Here is a 19,337-nt window from a genome sequence, read left to right on the forward strand (position 1 = left end):
GAAGAAGCTGAGGATTCAGCAACAACGGAAGACGTCAGGAACTTCTCCTTTGCAAAGAATATGTCCCACGGCGTGCTGGAGGATGCAGAGTTGTTTCCACGCAGAAAGAGTGCAAACAAGCCTTGCTAGCTGCAAAGGTCCTAGTTGAAGAAAATGGGTGCTGCCTGAGCCCAGGAAAGACCAGGAGGTCGCCCCTTGGAGGAGGAGACAGAGGGGGCGCTCAGCAACACAGAGAACCCACGCAGAAGTAGGCAGCACCCACAGAAGCACTTGAACAGGGGTTCAAGAAATCTGAGCACAGCGGTCGTCTCAACCCTACAAAGAAGGGTCCCACGAAGCCAGTGGTCAACTCAGCGAGTTGAGCAATGCAGGATGGAGTGCTGGGGACCTGGGCTATGCTGTGCACAAAGGATTCCTTGCAAAAGTGCACAGAAGCCCTAGCAGCTGCAGTTCACGCAGTACACAGGATTACTGTCTGGCATGGGGAAGCACGGACTTACCTCCACCAAATTTGGACTGATGGACCACTGGACTGTCGAGGATCCAGCTCCTATGTTCCAGGGACCATGCTCGACAAGATGAGAGGGGACCCAGAGGACTGGTGAAGCAGACGTTTGGTGCCTGCGTTAGCAGGGGGAAGATTCCGTTGACCCACAGGAGATTTCTTCTTGGCTTCCAGTGCAGGGTGAAGGCAGACAGCCCTCAGAGCATGCACCACCAGGAAACAGTCGAGCAAGCTGGCAGGGTTAGGCGCTACAATGTTGCTGGTAGTCCTCTTGCTACTTTGTTGCGGTTTTGCAGGCATCCTGGAGCAGTCAGCGGTCGATCCTTGGTAGAAGTCGAAGAGGGAGATGCAGAGGAACTCTGGTGAGCTCTTGCATTCGTTATCTGATGAGAAACCCACAGGAGAGACCCTAAACAGCCCTCAGACGTGGATTGGCCACCTAGTCAGGCAAGCACCTATCAGGAGGGGTCTCTGTCGTCACCTGCTGGCACTGGACACTCAGAGGCCTCCATTGTGCCCTCACACCTCTGCATTCAAGATGGTAGAGGTCTGGGACATACGGGAGGAGCTCTGGGCACCACCCCTGGGGTGGTGATGGACAGGGGAGTGGTCACTCCCCTTTCCTTTGTCCAGTTGCGTGCCAGAGCAGGGGCTGGGGGATCCCTGAACCGGTGTAGACTGGTTTATGCAAGGAGGGCACCATCTGTGCCCTTCAAAGTATTACCAGAGGCCAGGAGAGGCTACGCCATGCTGGAGCCCCGGGGATGTATGGTATTGGCACCCCAATGCCAGATTTGGCATGAAGGGACAATTCCATGATCTTACACATGTTACATGGCCAGGTTCGGAGTTACCATTGTGAAGCTACATATAGGTATTGACCTATATGTAGTGCATGCATGTAATGGTGTCCCCGCACTCACAAAGTCTGTGGAAATTGCCCTGAACAATGTGGGGGCACCTTGGCTAGTGCCAGGGTGCCCTCACACTTAGTAATTTTGCACCTAACCTTCACCAAGTGAGGGTTAGACATATAGGTGACTTATAAGTTACTTAAGTGCAGTGTAAAGTGGCTGTGAAATAACGTGGACGTTATTTCACACAGGCGTCAGTGGCAGTCTTGTGTAAGAATTGTCTGAGCTCCCTATGGGTGGCAAAAGAAATGCTGCAGCCCATATGGATCTCCTGGAACCCCAACACCCTGAGTACCTAGGTACCATATATTAGGGAATTATAAGGGTGTTCCAGTGTGCCAATCAGAATTGGTGAAAATGGTCACTAGCCTGCAGTGACAATATAAAAGACAAAGAGGGAATAAGCACTGAGGTTCTGGTTAGCAGAGCCTCGGTGACACAGTTAGGCACCACACCAAGAACACATTCAGGCCACAAACTATGAGCACTGGGGTCCTGGCTAGCAGGATCCTAGTGACACATATCAAACACACTGACAAATAGGGTTTCCACTATGAGTACTGGGGTCCTGGCTAGCAGGATCCCAGTGAGACAGTAAAAACACCCTGACATGTGCTCACAAACAGGCCAAATTTGGGGGTAACAAGGCTAGAAAGAGGCTACCTTCCTACATTAATGGACAGACTCTTACATGCTCATACAGGACATGCGGCACCATATCTTGATGACATCGTAATATATAGGGAAACCTGAGATGACCACTTACAACAACTAGCTAAGGTGTTCCAAACACTAGTCGAGGCAGGATTAACTGCTAATCTCGAGAAATGTCACCTGGCATGTGATGCTATTGCATACCTAGAATATGATATGGGGAAAGGACAGATAAGAACCCAATTAAATAAATTTGAATCTATCCTCAACGTACCTCCATCTACCACAAAAAAAGAAGTACAGTCCTTTTTAGGAATGGTAGGGTATTACCGTCGGTTTATTCCAAATTACTCAATCATCGACTCAATCATCAACGATCGCAGCCCCTTTGACTGATCTTTTAAAAAAAGAACAAACCTCCAAGATTAAGGAATTAAGTCAACACCAACTCTGCAGTTATGAGACACTAAAAAGAAGCCTGACAACAGAACCAGTTTTACGGTGCCCCGACTTCACAAAAATGTTCTATCTACAGACGCATCTGATGTCGGTAGAGGTGCCGTCTTGTCCCAGAAGAAATAACAAGACACCAATTACCCCTTTGTTTTCATCAGCAGAAAACTACTACCCCGAGAACAACATTATCCTTAATAGAAAGGAAATTTCTGGCGATTAAATGGGCGATAGAAAGCCTCCAATATTATTAACTGGGCCATCCCTTTGTTTTATATAATGATCATGCTCCCCTCACCTGGTTAGCACGACATAAAGACACAAATCCAAGGATACTGAGATGGTTTATGGAACTCCAACCGTTTATGTTCCAGATTCACCATCTCCCAGGCAGCCAGTTGCCTACTGCGGACTCTCCAGACATCCCGTGGAGCAAGGTCTCGATCAGCCTTTCCCAAGGGGGAGTGTGTGTAACAGGGTTTCGACAACCCTATGGCAGAACAAAGAAGCGGGACGATATTGTCATACCCCGGGGATACTGGAGAGAGAAAAGAGGGCAGGACTCTACTAACAAACCCTGATATCCGGATTAAAACGGGGAGAGAGTGCACCAGTGAAAAGAGAGCTCAGAGGAGAAGGAGGACGCCGAGCAAAGCGAGGAAGGAGGAGGAAGACCAACCAGCGGAGATGATGAGGTAACCCGGACAGAGACAGCCGGGACAAGCGAGGACAAAGGAGCAGTCGAATCGGAACGAGAAATCACTGACACAACACAAGGCAAAAGAACCAGCCACGTCCCTGGAGGGACGTGGCTCATACAGGTGATTCAAAAAGCTCTATACCTAAAAGAAGAAAAAAACAAAGGGACATCAGAACAAACAAACAGAGAAACCCAACAAGATAAGAAAGAAGGACTGTGGAAAGAGATAAAGAAAGGAAATGGACTAAGACCACTTACTTGTACATACACAACTTAAATAAAATCCACCCAGTATAATATTTGGTTGAGTCTATTCTTGTGCATTCTAAAAGTACCCCAAAAGAACCCATCACAGAGTATTTATTTAGTGTGTACTTCTTTGTGTATTGTTTGTGAATTACTGTTTTATTGTTTGAAATGTAGATCATACATATTGCTCTGGGATCCCCAGCTTCCAGTAGTGATTCAGTGGGGTTCATCAGAAGCCAAAAGGTTGGGAACCACAGAGATATACAATCTACTCACAAATCTTCAATCAATTCTTTTCATAATCATTTCCCCAGCTTTTCTTTCTCCTGTTATCAGAAAATTAGTGAAACAACACATTTATGCCTTTTCAGAAAGTGGAGGGCGGCTGGCGGAAATGTAGCTAAGACAGTCCTAATAGGGCAATGGAGGAGAGAACTTCTGCCATCACAAAGGTCATGAAGGGAAGACTGCTGCCCCCGCAGGGCAATGGAGAAGAAAACTCCCACCTCATGAAGGGAAGACTGCTGCATTCAGCAGGGACATTCAGGGATGACTTTTGTCTCCGGTAAGGTGTGGAGGAGAGGACTGCTTTCATCCATGAGGATGATGAAGGGAAGAACTGCTCTACCAGGGCAACAGAGGAAAGGACTGCAGTCCCCACCAGGGCAACAGAGGACAGGACTGAGGTCCCCACCAGAGCAATAGAGGAGAAGTCTGCAGTCCCTATCAGGTTAATAGGGAGTTGTGCGGTCTGCATCAGGGTAATGAGGAGAGGACTTGTACTGGCCACAGGCAGTGGATCGGGAAGACTGCTGAGCAACTGAAGCTTCACCTGTTCTCATCACTTGGGTCGTAGCGAGGTTGTGGGTCGGGGTCGTTGCCATTGAAGTCATAACTTGCCAGTGGGTCCTAAAAGAAAGAAAAAACACACTGCAGTCAGTAGTGCTTGAACATTTTAGATTTCAGTTGTTTTATTTACATTTTTTAATGGTTTGTACAATACTTAAAGTGGACATACCAACAGTATCAAAACCGTTTTCTTCAAATCTTAGCTATCCTGCCTTGGGTGGGTGTATGATGAACAGGGTAATGAGGAGAGGACTTGTACTGGTAGAGGGGTGACTTACCTATGCCACAGGCAGTGTGAGGTTGGCATGGCACTCTGAGGGGAGTGCCATGTCGACTTAGTAATTTTCTCCCCACCAGCACACACAAGCTGTGAAGCAGTGTGTATGTGCTGAGTGAGGGGTCTCTAGGGTGGCATAAGACATGCTGCATCCCTTAGAGACCTTCCCTGGCATCAGGGCCCTTGGTACCAGGGGTACCAGTTACAAGGGACTTACCTGAGTGCCATTATTTAAATAAACTAAGAAAATATATTTTTCAATATAAAAACCTATTGGCCTGGAGTAAGTCTTTGAGTGTGTGTTCCTCATTTATTGCCTGTGTGTGTACAACAAATGCTTAACAATACCCTCTGATAAGCCTACTGCTTGACCACACTACCACAAATAGAGCATTGGTATTATCTCTTTTTGCCACTATCTTACCTCTAAGGGGAACCCTTGGACTCTGTGCACACTATTTCTTACTTTGAAATAGTATATACAGAGCCAACCTCCTACAATGGGATTTAGATTTCGGCAGACGGGACATCTGTCACCGTTGTGACAGAGTAAACCATCCGCCAAGTTCTAAATCAGACCCATAGATTTAGGCAGCTGACATATTTGCCAGCTCTCCCTATAAGTACCCTTGACGACCTACCCCTTACACGTTTTAAAGATGTTTGTCAAAATAGAAAATAAAAAGAAGAGGGGAGCCAGGTACTGCAGCTTTACTGTCAGCCAAATTGTACTGGTCCTTTCAAACATCCAGGTAATCCTGCTATCACAGAGGGCACAGCTCACATATCTTAAAGCTCAATAAATCTGCTAGGATTACAGAATACCAAAATTAATTAAAATTCATTCTGTTGCTTTCTCTGGGGTATGGGTGAATTGTACATGAATTCAGTTGTGAGTTCTATGATGGAGAATGAATTAAAGGCAACCTTTCTTTCTCCATCACGGTGCGTTTACTGATATTCATGAACAACAGCAAGAAATAGAGGAAAAAGAGGTGAAACAAAGCAGACATCGAAGAATAAGGATAAGTTACTTACCTGTAAATCCTAGTTCTCTTCCAGGGGTATCCTCATCAAAGTCATAAACATTGAATATTCCCGCCCTTGTGCGGGGACCCCGGAGCATATATAAAATACACACATATTAACATGTGTAAAAAACAGCAATGCAGGCTATAATGTTAAAAACAGGCTAAAATGCTTTATTTCTATGAAGTTTTTTTTTTTTTTTTTTTTTTTTTTTTATATTATAAAGCTACAATAGAGAATAAATATCTACCCAAGCCCCTCAAACTAGGCTTAGGGAAGTAAGCAGCAGCAAACTCTAGAGAAAAAGAGAAAAATCTGCATTGAAAAACAATGAAGCATTCTTAGCCAATAGGCTGCATGCAGGTTAACACAGGAGAACCATAAAAACTTTGGCACCGTGCCTTTAAGACCCTGAGCACCTCCAGTATCCCACCATGCCTCAGGGGTGAAGGAAAGGTGACAGTTGGTTCACAGTTGGGTCAGTTCTTTTTACGGTGACAATTTGTATAACTGATTCAAAACACAGTCTGTCCTGCACTTCTAGGAGACGTGCGTCCGGGGAGGAGGGTGGGTTGTTTATGACTTTGATGAGGATACCCCTGGAAGAGAACTAGGATTTACAGGTAAGTAACTTATCCTTCTCTTCCAGGAGATCCTCATCAATAGTCATAAACATTGAATAGATTAGCAAGCCCATCCCTAAACCCAGCGGACTGTCCGATAGAAGTGCAGGAATAGATATGTCTTACGCAAATAGATTTCTTAGAGAGGCCTGCCCCACTTGGGCATCCGCTCTTGCATCTGAGTCTAAACAATAATGTCTTGTAAACGTATGGACAGACTTCCATGTAGCAGCTTTACAAATCTCAGATATCGGAACATTGTTAAGGAGAGCAGCAGTAGCTGCTTTACCCCTTGTGGAATGCGCTCTAGGCCGCGCTAGCAATTGTCTATTAGCTAGCTGGTAAGTATTAACAATGCAAGAAACTATCCATCTTGATATTGTTAGTTTAGAAGCTGCCTCTCCTGTCCTTAAATGACCATAGTTTACAAACAAGCGGTTAGAGTGTCTAATCGATTTTGTCTTGTCCAGATAAAATTTCAGCACTCTTTTCAAGTCTAATGAGTGCAATGCTTTCTCTGCTGGAGTCTGCGGATTGGGAAAGAACGTCGGTAAAGTTATGGTCTGATTAATATGGAATTCTGACACCACCTTCGGAAGGAAAGATGGGTGAGTTCGCAGAACCACTCTATTGTCATGAAAAACCGTGTACGGTTCTTTTGCAGACAAGGCCTGGATTTCACTGACCCTCCTCGCCGAAGTAATGGCCACTAGAAAAGCCGTCTTCCACGTAAGGTGTTGTAAAGAGGCCTTATGGATAGGCTCGAAAGGAGGGCCCATAAGTTTTGCCAGGACTATGTTCAGTTCCCATGGAGGAGAAGGCCTCCGAATTGGCGGAAAAACTTTCTTCAAACCTTCTAAGAAATCCTTGACTACAGGTTTTGTAAAGAAGGATTCCTGAGAAGGTGATTTGCGATAGGCAGTAATAGCAGACAAATGTACCTTAATAGATGATACCTGCAGACCGGACTTCACTAGATGAAGCAAATAGGACAGTATGACATCCTCCTGCGCCCGTATGGGATTATGACCTTTCTGACAGCACCATATGTAGAATCTCTTCCACTTAAAAGCGTAGGAACGCCGCGTGGAAGGTCATTTGGACTCTTTCAAGATGCTCATGCACTCCTGCGAGAGTCCTAGGTGCCCATACTGCAGGAATTCAGGAGCCATGCTGTTAAGCTCAGAGAGGATAGGTTGGGATGTAGAATCCTGCCCTCCATTCTGCTCAGAAGATCCGGTCTGCACGGCAGCCTCCTGTGAGGTTCTTCCGACAGGTTGAGGAGATCCGTGCGCCAGAACTGTCGGGGCCATTGCGGCGCTATAAGAATCATTCTGGTCCTGGATCTGTAAAGTTTGCTGATCACTGCCGGAATGAGGGGAATCGGCGGAAAAGCGTAAAGAAATGTCCCTGACCAGTCGATCAACAGGGCATTCCCTCGAGATCCCGGACGGTAGAACCTGGATGCGAAGTCTGGGCATTTCTTGTTTACTTCGTCTGCGAAGAGGTCCAGTTGAGGCCGACCCCATTGCGCGAAGATGTATTCTGCGACTTCGCCGTGCAGGACCCAATCGTGAACGTCCTCCAGGTGTCTGCTTAGAAAGTCTGCTTCCACGTTCTGCTGACCTGGCAGGTGAACTGCTGTAATTGACATTCCTCTGGCCAGGAGCCAATGCCATATCACTTGGGACTCTTGCGATAGGGGTAGGGACCTCGTTCCCCCCTGTTTGTTCAAGTAATACATCGTGGTTGTATTGTCCGTCTGTATCAAGAGAGTTTTCCCCTGAATTAGCGGTATGAAGGACTTGAGAGCGAGATAAACCGCTCTGAGTTCTAGCATATTGATGTGGTACTGCTTTTCCTTGTCTGACCACAGACCCTGTGCTTGAAAAGGACCCAGATGAGCCCCCCATCCCTGAAGAGATGCATCCGTTACTAGGGTGTCGGATGGAAGCACCTGGTGAAACGGAGCACCCACTGACAGGTGAGGTCTGTGCATCCACCATCTCAATGACTGAAGTGCTACCTCCGGTAGCCGCACCGTGTCCTCCCAGCGACCTGTTCTCTGGCTCCAGTTGGTCTCCAATGCCTCTTGGAGGGGTCTCATGTGGAGTCTGGCATTTGGGACAATAAAAATGCACAATGCCATAGAGTCCAGTAGTGATGTCACCTGACGTGCCGTAGGTGCGCTGGCTCTCAACAGGTCCTGGCACTTCTTGTTTATTGAGGATAGTCGTTCCTCCGAAGGATACACTTTTTGTAGTTCTGTGTTTATGATAGCTCCTAGGTAGTGAAGATTCTGCGTTGGAGTCAAGGTTGACTTCTGGTAATTGACCTGAAGACCTAGAGCTTCGCAAACTCCTAGTACAATGTCCGATGGCTTCTCGCCTGCTTCGGAGAAGAAGCCTTTAGTAGCCAGTCGTCTAGGTATGGATATATGTATATTCTTTGTCTTCGGAGATGTGCCGCCACCACTGCCATACATTTCGAGAAAACTCTTGGGGCAGATTTCAGGCCAAAGGGTAGAACCCTGAACTGGTAATGCTGTAACGCTACTCGGAAGCGCAGGAATTTTCGATGTTTTGGAGCTATTGGGATGTGAAAATATGCATCCTGCAGGTCGATGGAGCACATCCAGTCTCCCTGATGCAGTTGAAGGAAAATCTGGTGAAGCGCTAGCATTCTGAACTTCTGCTTCCTTATGTATTTGTTCAGCAGCCGTAGATCCAGGATTGGCCTGAAAACGCCCTCTCGACCCTTCTTTGCCACTAGAAAGTAACGGGAGTAGACCCCCTGTCCTCTTCGTGCCGGTGGAACCTTTTCTATGGCATTCTTTCTTAGGAGGGCGAGAGCCTCCTTGCGTAGCAAGCTGAGATGAGATGGATTGTCTTTGGTTGGTGGCAAGTGTGGTGGAGGCTGTTTGAAAAGAAGAGAATAGCCATGTTCGACAATATTGAGCACCCATTTGTCTCTTGTGATAGAGTGCCACTCGTGAAGATAAGCCGTAATACTTCCCCCCACCGGAGTGGTGTACAGTGTCGAGGGAAGCGAGATTTCATTGCTTGGTGGGTGCTTTTGGAGTGGATTGTTGAGGTCTGCTTGACCCTCGCTCCCTTGTGTTTCTTCGTTGAAAAAGAGGTCCTCCCTGTCGCTGCTGTGACCTTTGCGCCCAATGAGGGGTTTGAACCCTCTGCTGGAAAGGGCGTCTATCATACGGCCTGTACCTCCTCCTGAAATCTTTCTTTCTTTCGAGGCCCACCGCCTTCAAGGTATCCACCTCTGTCTTCATGCGGGCCATCTCTTCGTCTGCATGGGCACCGAATAGAGAGTTCCCGGCAAATGGGAGATTCAGGATGCGCTGTTGTGCTTCCTGTTTCAAGCCAGTGAGCCTCAGCCAGGAAGATCTCCTCGCACAGATACCATGTGCGTACCCATGAGCAGCCAAATCCGCCCCATCCGCTGCCGCGCTGATAACCTGGTTGGATACCAGGCATCCTTCTTGTAGTATCTCCTGGAAATCTTGTCTGTCTTCTCTGGGCAATTTTTCTGTAAATCTACTGAGGGAATCCCACAGAGAACGATCGGACCTGCCCAGGAGCGCAGACGCACTGGAGACCTTCATTGCTGAAGCCGCCGTCCCGCATATCTTCCTCCCTAGAGAGTCTAGATGCCTGCTCTCTTTATCCGGGGGTACCGTGGATGAAGATGCCACCGAGTGGGTCTTACGGGCGGCAGCTATGATCACCGAGTCCGGTGGCGGATCCTTTCTAAGGAATAAAGGGTCTTGTTCTGGAGCCTTGTATTTCTTAAGAATCCTAGCCGGGGCAGACTTAAGCGATGCTGGGGCCAGAAAAGTGTCCATGGTTGGCTGCAGCAAGCCAGGCACTAGAGGCAGCAACTTTTTCGACGCTGATCTCTGTTGTAGAGTCTCAAAGATGATCGATGAGGAGGTAGATGGTTCTGGAACCTCTATGTTGAGTTTCTGCGCCCCTCTTAGCAACACCTCGTTGAATGTGGTAATATCATCCACCGGTGAGACTCTAGCAGGTGGTGAATCTGTAAGGGTGGGTGAGTAACGCCCGACAGAAGAACCTGATGAAGACCAAGAGGGTGATCTTCTCCTTGACCGCGACCTGGATCTCCGTTGAGAGCGAGATCGGCTGCGAGACGCTGTAGCAGAGCGTCTAGGCCTCGCGGTTGGTTGGCGAGGAGCTGAACGAGCCCGTTCTGCCCTGGCTGTCGGTGATGGCGTTCTTGGCAGGGAGGCAGTAGGTGAGTACATTCGCGAATACTGCGAATCTGGGGAGGCCGCTGGTCTGTTGAGGCTCTCCAGCCATCTCGGAGATAAATTGATGGGCGAGACATGCCCAGATGATGCCGCTCTTGACCGAGAAGAGTCGCTCGGTATGGAGACCACTGGAGATGGCACCTTGTCTGGCGTGGGGCGATGTTCTGCTCCCTGTGGGACAGGTAAAACCTGCGTCGACGTCGATGGCTGTTTCGACGTCGAAGGGCGCCCAGCCGGTTGGTCCTGCCTCGACGTTGAGTGCCTCGACGTTGAGTGTCTTGACGTCGAACGACGCTCCTTGGACCTCGACCTGCTCGCCGTCGTGTGCCTCGACGTGGAGCGATGGGAGGTCGACGGCGGATGTTTCTCGTGCCGTCGTGGTGATCTCGACGTCGTGTGTCCTGACGTCGGGGGGCGCACAGCCTTTGGCGGCGACCGGGCACGCCGGCGATGGCTCGACGTCGATCGGCGGGTTGCCGTCGACGGAGACCTGCCCCTGCTCTGATGTTCCCTCGACGCCGTTCCCTTCGACGTCGGGTGTGTCGCCGTCGACGGCGATCTATGCCGGTGAGACGGTGGTAGCGACGACGTCGACGGTGAACAAACAGGCACTTTCCTACCTGTCGACGTCGACCAGGCCTTTCTCTCCTGAGAATGGCCTTCTGGCTGTCTGGGAAGTGAGGAAGACGATGTTCTTTTCCTCTCCTGAAGCCCATGAAGTCGGATCTTCTCTCTGTCTTTCAGAGTCCTCCTAGACATGTTCTTGCAGTACTTACAAGTGTCAGAGCAGTGACTCTGAGGCAGGCACACTATGCACAGAGAGTGGGGATCTGACTGGGCCTTCTTCTTCCCACAAGCAGGGCATTTGACAAAAAGAGAAGGCATTTTTCTGTCAGAAAAAACCTTCCTAGCTCAGACAAAGATATTATTTGTCGAGTGAAAAATGAAAAAACGCTTTTTTAAAGAATTTTTCTGAGAAAAACTCAGAAAAACTGAGAGCTCAATGCTCCAGGATCCTCTCAGAAGAAGCCGGAAAAAAGAACTGACCTAACTGTGAACCAACTGTCACCTTTCCTTCACCCCTGAGGCATGGTGGGATACTGGAGGTGCTCAGGGTCTTAAAGGCACGGTGCCAAAGTTTTTATGGTTCTCCTGTGTTAACCTGCATGCAGCCTATTGGCTAAGAATGCTTCATTGTTTTTCAATGCAGTTTTTTCTCTTTTTCTCTAGAGTTTGCTGCTGCTTACTTCCCTAAGCCTAGTTTGAGGGGCTTGGGTAGATATTTATTCTCTATTGTAGCTTTATAATATTAAAAAAAAAAAAAAAAAAAAAAAAAAAAACTTCATAGAAATAAAGCATTTTAGCCTGTTTTTAACATTATAGCCTGCATTGCTGTTTTTTACACATGTTAATATGTGTGTATTTTATATATGCTCCGGGGTCCCCGCACAAGGGCGGGAATATTCAATGTTTATGACTATTGATGAGGATCCCCTGGAAGAGAAATGCAAGTTAGCCAAAACGTTTTCACAGACAAGCTATAACTCACTTTCTTCTACCTAGATGTAATGTCATTTCAGAAGACATTTGAGGGGCTTTCCCAAAAACTGGAAATAAGTTCAAGGAACTCACTGCGGATGATCTCCTTGTAACTTCCTGATATTCCTCTGTGCAGCACATCTACCTGCTAGTTCAGCATTCCTGGCTGATGAACATCTGTGGCAGCTGCTTGGCAATTAGCCAGTGCCAATGGCCAACACTTTCTTCAAGACAGTTCTCCACATTTTCCTCTCTGATTTTCGGGTACTACATCATGATGAGTTGCCTATATCAAGACTGAGTAGTTCTTCAAAACTGGATGAAATGGTTTAGGGTCACTGTAATGCACCATCCTTCAAATGTCATACAAAATCACCATCCTACTAGAGAAGCGCCCATCACTATGGTCTGGGTTGAAAGTGGTTGTTTAACAGTTTGTTGTAATTCTCCCTCCATCTTATGTCATACAATGATACTGTGAGTGAACGTCTGATCGTAAGGTCACCATCCTACCAAAGAGGCACTCATCGCTATTGCCTGAGTTGGCAGTGGTGTTGAACAGTTTGCAACAAAGTCAAAGATGTCAATTTGTTGTCCAACTGCTGACGCTGGTAGTCGTCCATGCATTCTAGGCTGAGGTGCAATCTCGCACTGAGCACTCTAAACATTCATGTGGCTACTGATCCAAAGTAAGATGCAGGACGTAAGGATCCACGCAATGTTGAAATAAAGCATAGAGGTCCCTTGTCCACTTCTAGAACTCCACTCAGAGCAAACTAGGCTGCTGAGTCCTGGCGTGCTACCTCCTCATCCGAAGTTTCACTCAGTCCGGACTGACCGTTTCTCTCGCTGTTTAGGTTCTAACCTGACCACCATTTCCTCATCTGAGACCCACCCAACTTATGTATGAATCTGCAAACAGATCCACAAATCTGTTCCTAAAAAGACAGTTTGTCTTGCGCACCGTCTAGCCAGTAGTGCAGCAGTCCAAAAAAGCTTCCCAGAAGAGTGGCAACAGAGCCACAAACCTCAAACTCCCATTACCCCTTCAGAGACCTCAGAGCAGTCTTCTACACACAATGGAGGAAGATGATCTGTTGTGCTGTGATTACAAATCCCCTCAAAGGTCAAACAATGAACTATTTTGTAATCTCCTCTGGGGTACTGCATCTGACTTTGTAACCTGTGAACCCATGTATATGCCAGGATCGATGTGATTTACAGTGTCTTCAACTATTGCTGAACTTAATAGCCTATTTGTAGAAACAGTTTATGTCTGTTTATTTTGTGCAAGTCCCTTAAAGCCCCAAGGCCAAGATAGAGGTAAACCCTTGAAGAAGATTTGGTCCTAGAACATTAGAATAGGTTTATCACAAGCAAGGGACCTGCTGCTACTAGGGCCTGATGTTAGGATTGACTCACACTAGCCAAATGCTGGGTCGATCAAGCCACAAATGGTAAACATAGGGTGAGCACAGCCAATCTGGTTACAAACAGCTGTAACACTAGCTAAGAAAGTTAGTTACTTACCTGTAACTGTAGTTCTCCAGTATTGGAATCTTTCATAGATTCAAATACTTGAATCATTCCCAGTCGTCGAGATGGGAGCCCCCAGTACAAATTACACAAGTAGTGTTGAAATATATTAACAAAAGGGCCCTAGGCCTCTTCAATTTAACAGAATTTAACAGTCTATCAGAGTCATTTTAGGAAAAGGACCAAACTTGAGCATCCACCAATCAGGCGACACCACCCTCTAGAATCCTCCTGAGAGAAGCTCCAGCATCTCAGATTTTCAAGCACAAGTGCGTTAAAAAGAGGAAAAAAGAGAGAAAGAAAGAGGAAGTTGAAAGTGAGCTTCTCCGGGGAGGTGGGTGGGTCGCATGTGAATCTATGAAAGATTCCAATACTGGAGAACTACAGTTACAGGTAAGTAACTAATTTTCTTACTCCAGTATTGGAACTTTCATAGATTCACATGCTGTAATCTCCTCTGGGGTACTGCATCTGACTTTGTAACCTGTGAACCCATGTATATGCCAGGATCGATGTGATTTACAGTGTCTTCAACTATTGCTGAACTTAATAGCCTATTTGTAGAAAAAGTTTATGTCTGTTTATTTTGTGCAAGTCCCTTAAAGCCCCAAGGCCAAGATAGAGGTAAACCCTTGAAGAAGATTTGGTCCTAGAACATTAGAATAGGTTTATCACAAGCAAGGGACCTGCTGCTACTAGGGCCTGATGTTAGGATTGACTCACACTAGCCAAATGCTGGGTCGATCAAGCCACAAATGGTAAACATAGGGTGAGCACAGCCAATCTGGTTACAAACAGCTGTAACACTAGCTAAGAAAGTTAGTTACTTACCTGTAACTGTAGTTCTCCAGTATTGGAATCTTTCATAGATTCAAATACTTGAATCATTCCCAGTCGTCGAGATGGGAGCCCCCAGTACAAATTACACAAGTAGTGTTGAAATATATTAACAAAAGGGCCCTAGGCCTCTTCAATTTAACAGTCTATCAGAGTCATTTTAGGAAAAGGACCAAACTTGAGCATCCACCAATCAGGCGACACCACCCTCTAGAATCCTCCTGAGAGAAGCTCCAGCATCTCAGATTTTCAAGCACAAGTGCGTTAAAAAGAGGAAAAAAGAGAGAAAGAAAGAGGAAGTTGAAAGTGAGCTTCTCCGGGGAGGTGGGTGGGTCGCATGTGAATCTATGAAAGATTCCAATACTGGAGAACTACAGTTACAGGTAAGTAACTAATTTTCTTACTCCAGTATTGGAACTTTCATAGATTCACATGCTTTAATCAGAGTAGTGAGCAGTACTTATGCACATTGTACCATTGTAACCATGTATGATACAAAACACATGAATATATAAAATATATGTATATACATCCATCTAAATATATATTTATATATATAAAAATATATCAAGGAATACTTCAAAGAAAATATCGTATGTCAATACTATTGTTAATTGTCTTCACTTTTCTCTATTCTACCCTCTTTTACTTTTTTTTTACAAGTTATAATTCTCTATCCGACCATAAGAGACATAAACAATGTGCATACCTGTTCTAGGATGGAGGAATGAAAAAGATGGCTCACCTTCACCTGAAGAGGTTCCTGAGGACTGCTTGACCCACTGCTATCTCTCCTTGAGATAGTGATTCCAAGCAGTAATGCGTTGTAAATGTATGACAGCTCTTCCATGTTGCTGCTCTACAAATGTCTTGCAGGGAAACCCCCGTGAAAAGCGCTGCTGACGAAGAAACTGCCCTGGTAGAATGAGCGTGTACTGATGAATGCAGAGGTTTATCCGCTGCGTGAAGGCAGAATCGAATGGCTGAGGTGATCCATCTGGATATACTCTGCTTGGAGATGAACGAGTTACTTACCTTCGGTAATGACTTTTCTGGTGGATACATTAGCTACCTGTGGATTCCTCACCTAATGAATACTCCCATGGCGCCAGCATTCGACGGAAATCTTCTTCCTAGCTTCTGCACGTCGACGAGGACGTCACATTTGCCCACGCAACGTCGTCTGACATCATATAGGCAATAAGAAGTCCTCGCCGACGTGCCGACGTCAGTACCAACATTTTTTACGTGCCTGGGAACAATAATCTAATGTGATGAAAGACAATAGCAACATCTCATAACATTGTAAACCACACATCATTGCAAGAAGATGGCTATACATTTAATATATACATTTTTCTTTAAAATAAATAAATATGTACACTAAATATTTATATATACAAATATATTTATATATATATATATATATATACACATATAAACATATACATATGCCCATATATACATAATCTATTGTAGCCCTCAGGACCAAGAGGAGCACACTCAAGAATTACTTGGTGAGACCAGAGAGGCAACGGGGAGGCGGGTGGGACCGTGAGGAATCCACAGGTAGCTAATGTATCCACCAGAAACGTCATTACCGAAGGTAAGTAACTCGTTCTTCTGATGGATACAACTACCTGTGGATTCCTCACCTAATGAATAGAGTCCCAAAGCAGTACCGCTCTCGGTGGTGGGTGCCTATATGGTCAAACCAAGAAATCCTGCAGCACTGACCGTGCAAAATGGCCGTCCCTTCTGACCTCCGAGTCCAAGCAGTAATGCTTCGCAAAAGTGTGAAGGGACAACCAAGTTGCGGCCTTGCAGATGTCAACCACAGGAACACCTCTAGCCAAGGCCGAAGTGGCCGACTTAGCCCTGGTGGAATGAGCTCTAATACGATCAGGAGGATCCTTCTTTGCTAAAGAGTAACACATTTTAATGCAAAGAACAACCCACCTGGAGAGTGTTCTCTTGTGGACTGCCTTTCCTCTCCTCTTGCCCACGTATCCGATGAAAAGCTGATCCTCCAGACTGAAATCCTTCGTTCTGTCTATGTAGAAGCTTAACGCCCTCTTTGGGTCCAAGCAATGTAGTCTCTCTTCTTCCTTTGAAGGATGAGGCGGAGGATAGAACGTGGACAGAGTAATTGACTGGGCCAAATGAAAGGGTGAAACAACCTTCGGAAGGAAAGCAGCCTTGGTCCTCAACACCACCTTATCCCCGTAAAAAGTTGTATAAGGGGGTTTCACTGACAAAGCCTGCAACTCACTCACTCTCCTTGCAGATGTTATAGCAACTAGGAAGACTGTCTTAAGAACTAACAATCATAAGGGGCAAGAATGCATAGGTTCAAAAAGAGACCCCATAAGGAAAGTTAGGACCAAGGACAAATCCCATTGGGGCATAACGAAAGGATTTGGAGGATATTTATTCATAAGGCCCTTTAAGAATCTAAGTACTATAGGAGATTTAAATAACGAAGGTTGGTCTGCAAGACAAATGAAGGCTGACAAGGCAGACAAGTAACCTTTAATAGTAGCCACTGCACAACCCCTCTGCGCTAAAGACAAAGCAAATGATAAAACATCTGACAAATGAGCACGTAAAGGGATCAATCTGTCTCTCTCCACACTATACCACAAATTTAGACCACCTATTAGCGTAGATAGATTTAGTGGAGTGTCGCCTGGCCGCTAAGATAACATCCACTACATCAGGCGGGAGAGAGAAGGAACTCAGGTTGCCCCGCTCAATCTCCAGGCATGTAGGTGCAGACTCTGGAGGTTGGGGTGTAAAACCTGCCCCTGCGACTGCGAGAGGAGGTCTGCCCTGAGAGGGAGACAGAGCGGAGGGCACAGTGAGAGTTGGAGAAGGTCGGAGTACCACACCCTCCTTGGCCAATCCGGAGCTATTAAGATTACCTGGGCCCGGTCTTGGCGAATTTTCCTCAACACTCGAGGAATCAAGGGTATGGGGGGAAACGCGTAAAGCAACTGGTCGCACCAGGTTCTCTGAAACGCGTCCCTCAAAGCTCCCTGCACCGGATACTGGAGGCTGCAGAACAACGGACAGTGCGAGTTCTCCCGGGTGGCAAACAGATCTATCCGAGGATACCCCCACATCTGGAAGATCAAACGGACTTGATCTGGATGGAGACGCCACTCGTGGTCGGCCGAGAACCGACGACTGAGACTGTCCGCACGTACATTCAAGAGTCCGGCCAGATGATTTGCTACCAAGCAAATCTGATGGTCCTTTGCCCAGGACCATAGTCGAAGAGCTTCTCTGCAGAGAAGGTACGACCCCACTCCTCCCTGTTTGTTTATATACCACATCGCTGTAGTATTGTCCATCAGGACCTGAACCGACTGACCGCGAAGGGATGGGAGGAAGGCCTTGAGAGCCAGACGTACAGCCCGTAACTCTAACAGATTGATATGAAACATCTGTTCCTCTGGAGACCAAAGCCCTTTGATCTCCAGGTCCCCCAGATGAGCTCCCCACCCTAGAGTGGAAGCATCCGTTATGACCGTGGTCACTGGTGGAGGCTGCGTGAACGGCCTTCCTTGGGAAAGATTGTCGTCCGCAATCCACCGCTTCAAATCCGCGGCAGCATCTCTGGAGATCCTGACAGAACCTTTGAGATCTCCTCTGTGTTGAGACCACTGCCTTCGGAGGCACCACTGAAGAGCCCTTATGTGCCAGCGAGCATGCGTGACCAACAGTATGCAGGAGGCAAACAGACCAAGCAGACGAAGGACCTTGAGGCCTGGAATGACCGCTCCACTTCGAAACATTGGAACCAACTCCTGAATATCTTGAATCCGCTGTGGCGGAGGAAAGGCTCGATCCAATGTTGTATCCAGTACTGCCCCTATGAACAGGAGGCGTTGAGAGGGCTCTAGGTGAGATTTGGGCACGTTCACTGAAAAGCCCAGGTCGAACAACAACTGAGTCGTCGACTGCAGATGATGCAGCGCAAGCTCCGGAGTCTTGGCTTTTATCAACCAGTCGTCCAAGTAAGGGAATAATGCTATCCCCTTCCTTCTGAGCTCTGCCGCAACCACCGACATCACCTTCGTGAAGACTCGAGGTGCTGAAGTAAGACCAAACGGGAGGACCGCAAACTGATAGTGCTGCGACCCCACCACAAACCGGAGATACTTCCTGTGCGACTTGTGAATCGGGATATGAAAATAAGCATCCTGCAAGTCGACAGACACCATCCAGTCTCCCTTGTTCAACGCCAAAAGCACCTGAGCTAGGGTCAGCATCTTGAACTTTTCCTGTTTGAGGAACCAATTCAAAATCCTCAGGTCCAGGATAGGTCTCAACCGACCATCCTTTTTGGGAATCAGGAAGTACCTGGAATAACAACCTTGACCCTTTTCCTGCTCTGGAACCAACTCCACCGCACCCTTTGAAAGGAGGACTTGAACCTCCTGTTCTAACAACAGGAGGTATTCTTCTGAACAATAAGACGGGCGGGGCGGGATGGGGGGAGGAAACTCCCGAAAGTGAAGGGTGTAGCCTTTTCCCACAATGCTGGTAACCCAGGTGTCTGATGTGATGACCCCCCACTTGTGAAGAAAATGCAGTAACCGTCCCCCTACAGGAAAGGAGTGAGTGGGAATTGGTGGAAGCCTAAGGCTGATTCCCCTGCTGCACCCCTCCAGAGGACAAGGAAGAGGCAGAGTACTGCTGAGAGGCTCCTCTGGTACGGACCCTACCCCTCCCTCTAAATGATCTAAAGGTGAGAGAGGAGGTAGGCTGTTGGAATCTCCCCCGAAAGGAAGACGAGGATGAGCCACGACCAAATCCTCGAAACCTCCTAAAAAACCTGGAGGAGGCAGAAGAAGCGGCTTGTAGTCCTAACGACTT

At 47.1% G+C, this 19,337-nt stretch overlaps 1 protein-coding gene across 1 annotated transcript in view; it reads right to left on the bottom strand.

Moving 5' to 3' along the window:
- Positions 1–19,337, bottom strand: part of PCSK4 (proprotein convertase subtilisin/kexin type 4) — a 2,195,633-nt gene that overhangs the window by 1,676,506 nt on the left and 499,790 nt on the right. The window contains exon 5 of the mRNA XM_069215864.1: positions 4,308–4,384. Within this exon, the coding sequence (XP_069071965.1) occupies positions 4,308–4,384 (77 nt within the window). The remainder of the gene's footprint in view (positions 1–4,307; positions 4,385–19,337) is intronic.

This window comes from Pleurodeles waltl, chromosome 12 (genome assembly GCF_031143425.1).
Source record: "Pleurodeles waltl isolate 20211129_DDA chromosome 12, aPleWal1.hap1.20221129, whole genome shotgun sequence".
NCBI lineage: Eukaryota > Metazoa > Chordata > Amphibia > Caudata > Salamandridae > Pleurodeles > Pleurodeles waltl.